The 10,583-nt window shown below is 38.5% G+C and overlaps 2 protein-coding genes across 2 annotated transcripts; one reads left to right on the top strand and one right to left on the bottom strand.

Annotated features, from left to right (window-relative positions):
- The first annotated feature begins 544 nt into the window (after positions 1-544).
- Positions 545-2,338, top strand: LOC108750721 (ADP-ribosylation factor 2). The gene has a single exon (XM_018490394.1). The coding sequence runs from the start codon at positions 1,031-1,033 to the stop codon at positions 1,571-1,573; it is 543 nt and encodes a 180-aa protein (XP_018345896.1). The 5' UTR covers positions 545-1,030; the 3' UTR covers positions 1,574-2,338.
- A 612-nt stretch (positions 2,339-2,950) lies between these two features.
- On the bottom strand, positions 2,951-7,355 carry LOC108750720 (zinc finger protein 598). The gene is made up of 3 exons (XM_018490392.1): positions 6,951-7,355; positions 6,207-6,780; positions 2,951-5,789 (listed from the first exon to the last, which is right to left on the bottom strand). Exons 2-3 carry the CDS (start codon positions 6,618-6,620, stop codon positions 3,429-3,431), a joined length of 2,775 nt encoding a protein of 924 aa, XP_018345894.1. The 5' UTR covers positions 6,621-6,780; positions 6,951-7,355; the 3' UTR covers positions 2,951-3,428.
- Between the last annotated feature and the right edge of the window lie 3,228 nt (positions 7,356-10,583).

The raw sequence follows: 10,583 nt of genomic DNA, 5'->3' as shown, positions 1-10,583 counted from the left end.
ATTATATATTATATATTATATATTTGTATATTTATACATTATTTATTTGTATATTTTATATAAATAAATCATAAACATATTTTTTTAACATGAGTAGAATTATTGACTTTTAATTTATTTATCGAGATATTAAATTATTTATTTATTAACACAATTAATTTTTTTCTTTCAATATACATGAAGAAAAATTAGAGACGACAATTATAAAAATTTTATCATAAATGATTCTACCGACTGAATTGATTATCGATTAAATTAATTAGAATTTGATTGAAATCACCTTAAGTTTCGTAGGTATATATACGCGAATATAAAAAAGAATTGATTCTTTAAATAAATTTTTAGTTTTTATTTGTAATTGCAATAAAATTTTCCTAAATCAATGTTGTTCTTAATGACGTACTTAAAAATTGAATATCATTATTATATCACGATATCGTTTACGAAAAGTTATGCAACAAAAATCGAGCGTCCACATTTTTCAAATTTGCGCGCGGTAAGACTGGCAACGTTGCGCGGCAAACTTCTCGCTGTGGAGACGACCATGCTTTGTTCATCTTCGCCGATGAATGACATGCGACTCTGACGCGAAGCTTAAAAAAAAAAAGAAAGGAACGGAGCTGTCTGTTCGTATCCGAACGTCAGGCATCTCGAAGACACGGACATTTCGTCCAGAGTACGATCCCCGTCGTGGCAGGTTCCTTGACTCTCGGGTGGAGCGTGACGTGCGTGGCGGATCTTGCCAGCTATTTCCGGCGGCACGCGGCGCCGCTGACCGCAAGGTGACGTTTGCTGTTCGTCGAACGGGAGGTGTATTGCCTACCGGAGCTGTATCGGGGGGCGAAAGACAAAAAGCACACGCACACGTCAGTCAGGCTGACGAAATTCAGCATCGAAGCGCACGAAGACGCAGTTGGAGGCGTTTGGTGTCCTGGTTGTCCATTCCGGTCGTCGTTGCGGATCAACGAGATAGTAGGAAAACACTTGTCTCCTATTCAAGGTTCCGTGCGGTGTTCTCGCCTCTAGAAAGATGGGTCTCACAATCAGCAGCCTGCTCACCCGGTTGTTTGGCAAGAAGCAGATGCGGATACTGATGGTGGGTCTGGACGCCGCCGGTAAGACCACCATACTCTACAAGCTTAAACTCGGTGAGATTGTCACCACCATACCCACGATCGGCTTCAACGTTGAGACAGTCGAATACAGGAATATCTGCTTCACCGTGTGGGACGTGGGTGGCCAGGATAAGATCCGGCCGCTTTGGAGGCACTACTTCCAGAACACCCAGGGCCTTATCTACGTAGTGGATAGCAACGACCGCGAGCGTATCAGTGAGGCGGAACGCGAGTTGGCGAACATGCTGAAAGAGGACGAGCTGCGGGACGCAGTATTGCTGGTATTTGCTAACAAGCAGGATTTACCTAATGCCATGTCCGCCGCTGAGCTCACCGATAAGCTCGGTCTTAATTCGCTGCGAGGACGTCACTGGTACATCCAGAGCACCTGCGCTACGCAGGGACACGGACTGTACGAGGGCCTGGACTGGTTGAGTAACGAGCTGGCCAAAAAGTGATAGCGTCTCATCGTATCTGGTACTTTTAAGGACAGTTCATTCATCGTGTATGGACGTAAAAGACAGGCGGAGAGTCACTCGGCAATTTCCATCTTTGTCAAATTGTATCGATGTAACGTCTATCATGTACAGTTTAACAATCGCTGCGTTCACAATTGCTTACAGAAATTGATGCAATATACGAATCGAGAATATTATGAGCGCAATTTAACTCTTCATCACCGTACATGCGATTCGATTCGCATGGATTGTGCTTTAGGAACGAAACTTGTTTCATAGGAGGAACAGGAGCATCAGGATATAATAGATAGTCCTTGCGTCATTTCTAAGAATATATATATATATATACAAAGGTTGTACATAGTACTAAGTTCTTTCATACTTTAATATTTGCCAAGTGAATTCTAATTTTGCCTTTTTGATGTATCGAGTGACAAAGTATCGTTTCGATCAGCCGATTTAACTGTGCGGAGATTTATTTATTCATGTATTATTACACGTGAAAAAAAACCGTTGGATATCCTAATTTGTTTTCTATTTTGATCTACGTCCGTGCTATTCATGAAGAATGATACAATGTATGTATTATGTGATGTTATACACAGGCCGTTTACACTTTCTTGTTTTTCTAATAAATAAGTAAATTTTTGGAATTTAAGTCTTAATTGATAGCTTACATAAGGCTTTACAGATAAGTGAACAATTAACTTTAATATTACGAAAGGAAATAAAATTTAACTAAGGTTTATCAATTGCGATTTTCCTTTTTAATAAAAATAGACACTTAAATTGTAAGAAATGTTTAGAAATCGTCATAATAAATCCTAAACATACAGAAAGTATATAAATGTCAACCAATTTTTCTACCTTATGAAAAGTCAAAATATATTTATTGCGTACTTTTCCATTAATATCCAACGCATATAAAAAAATAAAGAAAATGAAAGGAGCCAGGCGAGGAAACAATACCCGTTTACTCGCTCATTAAAATCATGTATTGTCGTGTTAACTAAATGTACAACTTTTGTTACGGTACAAAACAGTACAGTAGTGCTACAAATATCTACTGTATAATATATTGTATAACGTATCAAACGATTTGTTAAAGTATGGTGTTATTCTTTCGTATATAGCACAGCAATCTATTTCATCTCTATTACGAGAAATATAGGAAATAAATTATAAGAAAGAACGCTTCTATTTACGAAATTTATGTACATGGTCTTAAAATACAGTAAAAGTAGATAATCGTTGAAACGTTAATGCGCGACGTCACTATATATATATATATATACACACACACCACACACCACACACACACACATATATATATATAAATATATATATATATGTATATATATATATATATAGATATAATATACGCATATGTTCATTCTTTATAACTTTAACAGACTTTTTTTCAGTATCCTACATACTTTTCATAGTTTATTATACAAAAAAATATGTCATCTCCTGTTTATCACTGTCTCGAAGCATTACATCATTAATACAACCGCCTGTAAAAGCTCTAAGATATATAATATTCTTTTTCTTTTAATTTTAATCAATATTGCTTCGCAATTTACAGGTATCAAGTCTATTGCGAATAGTCAGCGCTAGTTCAATGCACATTTTGTTTTTAACACTAAGGATTGATTGACTCTTGGAATAAATATTATTACACTCGTATTACGTATCGGATAAACGCAACGCAATAGATTTAAATCTTGAAGTACGATGGTATAAAAACAAGAGCGTTATATTTACAACTGTTTTCAGTAGTCGGGCGAGCGGATATTTGGCTTCCCCGGATCCTCCAAAATAAGAGCATGATGATCGAGAGAGCGTAATTGACTCATTTACGTACCCACGTGTTCTTCGGCGGCGGCGTATTGCTCTTACCTAGCGCCGGGAAGTGATTCTCAAGCGTGTGACTGGACATATGCATTCTAAAGTCCGAGCCATTTTTAAGAACCTGACCGCATGTGGCGCACATCTCTAGTCCCTTCGCCTTCCCGCCTGCTTGCTTCTTGTGCACTTTGAATAGTTCCTGTTGCTTCGCGATATCTGGCAGCAATACCAGAAGCTCAGGGAATACGCTCTCGAAGGCGCTGGCGCCCATGACTTCGCAACAGTGCGTATAATACTCCTGGGCGTCGCAGGTACCACCACGAAAGAGGCCGCTTACGTAACGAAACTCTTCGATTTTGTTCTGTTCTACGAGAACTGCGTTAAGCTTTGCTACCAGACACGTATTCCGTTTCTGAAAATCGGGTGGCGACACGTAGACATGAGTCATATGCTTGCTGCTGTTATCCGGCAGGATAGAGTAGCTTTCGCCGGAACTGTTTGTGAACGTCAAGCCGTTGCCACCATGCAATCCGTCAAGGCTGTATTTTATGGAAAAACCGGGCGGTGGTAGAGTCGGCGAAGAAAAACCAGGTGGCGGATTCGTGAAGCCTGGTGGTCTACTGCTAGTGCTACCTAAAGCGGGAAAATCTTCCGTCCGATGGATATTATTGTTGGCGGTATTCAAGCTGTCTATCTTCAACTCGCTACGCTTCCTTTGCTTCTCTCCGTTCGAAGAACCGTTGCCTCCACTTTCAGATTCCGTATTTATAATAGTCGTTACGCTTGAATTTTCATCTACATTATTTTTGTTTTTTCTCTTATCCTTTTTATTCGCATGCTCCGGTTCCTTCGAGTTCTGCACACTTGAATTCTTGCTATTATCGCCACTCGCATTCGTATCTTGCGTGACTCGCGAACTCTCCTTAGAAACAACACGAGAGTTGTCCGAGTCACCAGTACGCGCCAATTCGATGTCCTTTTTTGTCACAACAGTATTTATATTTGATTTGGAGCTGCCAGACTCGTTACCACTTGAACTGTTACCACTCGAAGCCTGCTTCGCTTTTTTCTTCTTCGTCTTACTCTTCGTTTGATCCGTCGTTGTCTTTGTGTTGTTAGTAGTGGAAGTTTGGACGTTGCTGATATTCTGAGAGTTCTGTCCCCACGATGGTACTACTGTGATCATCGATTGTTTTTTCGACTTTAACGACTTGGACAGACTTGGAAAGTCTTCACCAGATCGAATGGGCGGTGCTGATGGTATCGAGGGTGGCGGCGCCACCTTAGATTTGGGCGTGTTTGCTGATGCTGATTTCGAGCAGGTCCATTGCAAGACTTCCTTCCACTGAATCGAATTGGCAGTACTGGTAGATGGTTCGGAATTGCCCAAAGCAGGAAAATCAGAATCTATTGATAATTGAGTGGGACGTATTCTGATGTTAGGTCCGGATACTCTGGTGGTGACAGTGCCGTTCGATTCATGATTCACTTGAATGGAGACGTTCGAAGACGCGGAACCTTTCTGACATTGCGGCAAGCCACTGGATCCCGTGGCATTGCTGCTGGAAACGCTAAAATTTACCGTCTTCGAGATACTGGGACCGGCCGAATCTGGACCCAATGCCGGAAAGTTCTCGTCCGTTACCGCGAGCGGTTGATTCCTCACAGTGCTGCGAATAGTCACGTTCCCTCTGCTTTTGGATTGAGATAAGGTGGGAACGACAGGAATGGCACTACCACCTAACGTAGGAAATTCATCTGTGCTTTGCACATCGACGGACGGTTGTTTCGTGAAGATAGGCTCATTATTAGACATGAATAAATTGGAATTGTTGGATATCGCGCCTTGCTGGTAATCTCTGGAACCATAATCCCTGCCGTTGTAATCCCTCGTGTTTCTCGACGTAGACGCGCCCAGCATACCTCTTCTGTTCATCCGATTTTCGCCACGAGGCGCCAAGGTAAATTCCAGTTCTAATGTTCTCGCCTGCTTCGCGGCAGCTTTACTCAACTGCTTGCCATGAACGCTGGCTTTGTGCGCCTTGAGATCTATGTCGGTCCGAAAAACACTCGTGAACTTTTCCTCCGCGCACACCCCCTCCTCGCATAGATAATGTTCCTGTCGGAAATGGTCTCTGAGATAATCGTAGGAGCTGTAATACTGGTGCAGACCGTCCGCGTCACAGAAATGACAATATAAGTGATCGCGTCTCAGATGTCGGTATAGCTCATCGTTGTCCATGTATCGCTGATCGCAAAATTCGCAGAGTGGATGGCCCTTGTGACTTCTATCATCAATATCACCTTTCCTTCGATGCGTAGCTAAACTTGATCTTGTATAACAACGTCTTTCATTCGAAAATATCTGTTAAGAAGCAAATGATGAATTAATAGAGACACATTGCGATTGTTTATTTATTATTTGTCAATTAACCCATAACAGGAACACATATTTTTTGTAACACTAAAGCAATGTGTGCCCTTGGATCCATTAACATTTTTTGTTATTGGTTTTAAAGTTATTAACTATACAAAAAATTGCAATACTTGAACTTATTGTTAGCATGTCATAAATATAATTATATAGGATAATTATCTTAAATGCCATAAATATAATTATATAGGATAATTATCTTATATGAATAGAACAAAATTGTGAAAAATGAAATTGTAAAACATAAAATTACTTCAAATCATTAATCCATTTAAAAAAAAACATCTCAAGATCACCAGGACTTATATATTCCACAATTACGAGTTAAAAGTATGGTCAAACTCTCACCTTCAAATTCTCCACACATAGGTCACAGTAATGTAACTCATGTTGTTGTCGCATATGATCTTTCAAACTATTGAAACTGCTAAAGACCATCTTCTCCTTGCATATCGAACAGGTGTTGGCTAACAATTCAGTGAATTTTTCTTGAATATTGAGACTACTAAAGTAGATGTCATATCGGGTGTCTAACAGATTGGTATTGGTCAAGCTGTGGAAGGGTTTGATCTCTCGCGTGAACACAACTTTTGGCAGATCCTGGCGGCAGATGGGACATTCGTTCTGAAGGCAGAGCACTCTCATCCGGGTGCTGCATTCGTAGCATACAGGATGCTCGCACATGCCAATACTATAGATGTCGACATTCTTGTAGCATACCACACAGGTATTATTATTAAAGCTATCATTGTTTCCAGACATCCTTGCGGTAGGAATTAAGATCCCTCTCGGTCACACTTTCGTAACTGAATACGTCTCACTAGTTCAAACTCTTGCTCAAATGTGAACAAGAACTTTCCTACGATAATACAAGAGTTTCAGTTGATTCTCACTGATAGATCAGCTCCCTGTATTTGGGCTCCTAAAACAGAATACAACGTTAAGGATGGTACACTCGCAAGAGAGAAAGGAAAAAGAAAGAGAGAGAGAGAGAGAGAGAGAGAGAGAGAAGGAGAGGTCGCGCATGACAAGGTGAACAATCTCGTTAATCGCGAATCGTTCGCACGATAAGCTGTGATGACACGTATCAACCTGCGGTCGACGTCACGCGACGCAATCCTCGAAAATATCCGGCCGTATCAAACTGGCTGGGAGTCCTCCGTCGGGATTCGTTGGGTTGACTTGCTGGACACGATCCTCCGAAAATAGATAACGGTCGCGGAATTGGCAGCGGTTTCAGCAGATGGCAGAATCTCACGAAGCGGCCGAGATTACTTGGGATCCTCGAGTTTTAGGTTCTTGCGACCAACGATCGTTTTTAACTTCCGCGACCGCGTAAAACTTCGTGCACCGAGATGATCTCAGGCAAGAGAGAGAAAGGAAGATGGAAAGACGGAGGCAGATGGACTCGGTCAAGAAAGGGCCCGACCGAACGATCCTACCTGCGTACCCCGCAATACTCCGTACCTGCGGCACGGTATATACATGTGGCGCGCCGACGGCAGAAGGCGCGGAAGCCGACAGAAATTACCTCGCGAATCCGGGAACTGCCGGAAACGTGTGTCTGCGTGCGTGCCTCTCGCTTCTCGATACAGCGTATGCATTCGTATTCTCGCATCACGCGACGGTGATACGTACCGATCGGCGATATCCGTTACGGATTCGTCGTCATCCGGGATTCAGTTATGAAAGCGCGGGAACTTAGACACTTCTTTTGTATCGAGATTCGCGAAAAAGAAAAGAAAAACGAAAAACAGTAATAATATCTCGTCGCTGACAGCACGCAGCAATGTGTTCTAACATCTGGCTCTAACCTGATAGAATCGTTTTACCGACAGTTGTGTGTTCTCCTGATTTACCACAAGATGGAATGCCAGAACCCGTTGAGTAACAATTATAAAAAAAAAAATAAACGATTAAACGTTCGAAAGGGAAGGCGAACCTTCGAATGATAAAGAATGCGGCAATGCGCGAGTATTTCGTTTTTTGTGAAAACGTTGCGATTATTAGCGACAAAATCATAATAAGATGAAGATGGTCTAATTAAGTAAAAGCTATTTTAGAAAATACCACAATGTGTGTATGTGTGTGTGTGTGATTCACTTTTAACGATTGATTTTGTAATAAATTCTTGATAATGATTTTTTATTTCAATTAAACAAATTACTTAAATATTATTGTCATGTCAAGAATTTATCACAAAATCAACATAAAGTATATCGAATGGCATTATTATGATTTTTCCTAAAGCAAATTCTGATATTATCTTGATTGTATTGCATTGTGTTTTTGTATTTTACCTAAGTATCACAACCCAGATAGTACACAACGTTTATAAAATATTTATAAATATTTATTTTAAATATTTTATAAATATTTTTGTGGTCTTAAATTGCACAGATCATAAACATTTATTATAAATATTATGAAATATTTATTGTAAATGTTGTAATAAATGCTATGAAAATACTTAATGAGACATTATAATCCAAGTAAAAAATACTTATTAGAAATATTTATTTATATTTATCATAATAAATATTACATAAATATTATATTATATATTACATAAATATTTAGTCTTTATTTTCGAATTAAGCTTTATATAAAATATGTATGAAATATTTATATAACATTTCAAAAAATGAATATCAATAAATTTTTATCATAAATATTTTGTGCTGTCTGGGAATCAGTATCAATCAGTCTGTGAATCATTTATCTCTGGTTAATCTCTGTTATTGAGAAAATTAATTATCATCGCGACAGCAGGTGACATTTGCAGATATTGATGTGATATATAAACAGCTAGGAAATATCGTGGTTACATCATAATCATGATTATATCACATCTTATGTCCGGTTCCATGTCAATTAGCCACTAACCCCGATGAACTCCACCGTTTTTTTCTTTGCGGTTTTATAGGTTATTACGATCTTTTTCAGCTAGAAATTTTTTAAACGTTTTCCAGTATGATGTTGAAGCGTCTCGTAACTTGTGAACTAAGCATGATTAAAGAAAAATAATGAAAATGAGAGAGAAAACCTACGTCTTCTTTATCAAACTTCGATAATATTCGATAAATATCATATTTTTTAGATATTTTCGCTTCAACGTAATCTCGCTTCAATAGCACGTATTATGGAATTATTTCATTGGAACGGATTTCAATTGGAATCAAAATATTGGAATTATTTCGTTTTTCCTAGAAAACGCACATTAGAAATCTAGAAAATTAAATAATTCCGATTGAAATCCATTTTGAATAATTCCAAAGTATGTATCAAAGATAAATTATAATAACGTTGAATATTAAATTTTGACTTTCGTGACGGAAAATTGAGTTACGATTAAATCAACAGGTTGATTGTGTATTTTGAAACAAGGCACATAAAAATGACAAAAGTGAAGAAATTCATTAGTTGTTGAATAAAATTAGGGTTTGTTCGCGTTACTTGAAATATCCAAGAATTTTACACTTAAAACGAAATAAATATACATTCGACTATTAAAGAGGAAGAGAGAAAGCGAAGATACAGTAGAAATAGTGCAAAAAGTGCAAGTAATGCTGACAGATTTCTTATAAGTATTCTAATAAATTTTCTTATTTTTTTCTCATTTTTATTTTATTTCAAGGTACACAACCGACCCCCAGGTGCAAAACAAGATCAGCAGAAAGAAAAAAAAAACAAGAAAAGGAATTCTATAAGTCACGCAGGCAGTCATAGAATGTCATGATTTCCTCCCTGTCAACAATTTCCAGGAGTTGCAACACCGGAAGATTGCGTAAGGATTCGAACTACTTTTGCGCGTGAATACGAGGTGCTCGATTAAGAAAAGAAATCCTTGCGGCGTCGAGATCGCCGAGATCGACGATCGACCGCGACTTTGCATGCTTAACGAGCTCGCGGTGACGTAAGCAATCTCGTCGCGCGCTTATCTATCCGAGTCCTTTAATATCCGATCCGAGAAAATGCGCAGACAATTATTTATTGATTCAAGGCAGTCCTCTTTAGGTTTTTTATTTTTATTCGCAGTACTGATCGCGCTGAGTCTAGCTGTCCCTCTTCTTCCCTCTTTCTCTCTCTCGATCTCTCTCCCTCTCTCTTTCCGCGTTTATTAATCAGGTACGTGTTTCTCATATGACGACACGTGTACTCGATGGGCCTGAGATAAAGACGAGTGACAGTGATGTAACAAGGTGAGCGTGCACCTGCGGCGCTTAACCTATCGATCTCGCAATTAGTTGCGATTGCACGATTTATAATGCGATCGATAAACGATCGATTGTATGTTCGCGGCGCCATACGATGTAAATACGTCGAATGACTTCGATAAATCTCTTCCAAGTGCCTTCTAATTTTTAAGAAAAATTCAGTAGATTAAGAAAAATGCAGTCCATGAAATTTTTCCATTAATTCTTATCGTCCCATATTTTTATAAGTAGAACACAAATCATAACAAATCAAGAATTAGCAATCATTTTAGAAAAAATTATAATGATCGTTTTGTTCGACATATTCTTGATGAAGAATTTATGATAAGTTTTTTAACAATGTTTTTTTAGTTAAAAAATTATTTAAAAATCATTACTTTGTCAAGATCACAAAATTATCATCAAAAATATATCGAACATACCGTTAAGATTTTTTAATAAAATGATATCTAATATTTTGTTTTGATTTTATTCTACCTAGATGTAGCACAAATTATTTCAGCAATTA

Source organism: Trachymyrmex septentrionalis, unplaced genomic scaffold (genome assembly GCF_001594115.1).
Source record: "Trachymyrmex septentrionalis isolate Tsep2-gDNA-1 unplaced genomic scaffold, Tsep1.0 scaffold37, whole genome shotgun sequence".
Lineage (NCBI taxonomy): Eukaryota > Metazoa > Arthropoda > Insecta > Hymenoptera > Formicidae > Trachymyrmex > Trachymyrmex septentrionalis.
This window is presented reverse-complemented; position numbering and strand designations above follow the sequence as displayed.

Coding starts and splice junctions, on each gene's coding strand:
- LOC108750721 (XM_018490394.1), top strand. CDS start 1,031: ATGGGTCTCACAATCAGCAGCCTGCTCACCCGGTTGTTTGGCAAGAAG.
- LOC108750720 (XM_018490392.1), bottom strand. CDS start 6,620: ATGTCTGGAAACAATGATAGCTTTAATAATAATACCTGTGTGGTATGC. Junction 5,790..6,206: donor TATGTGTGGAGAATTTGAAG/GTGAGAGTTTGA, acceptor GCTTCTTAACAG/ATATTTTCGAATGAAAGACG.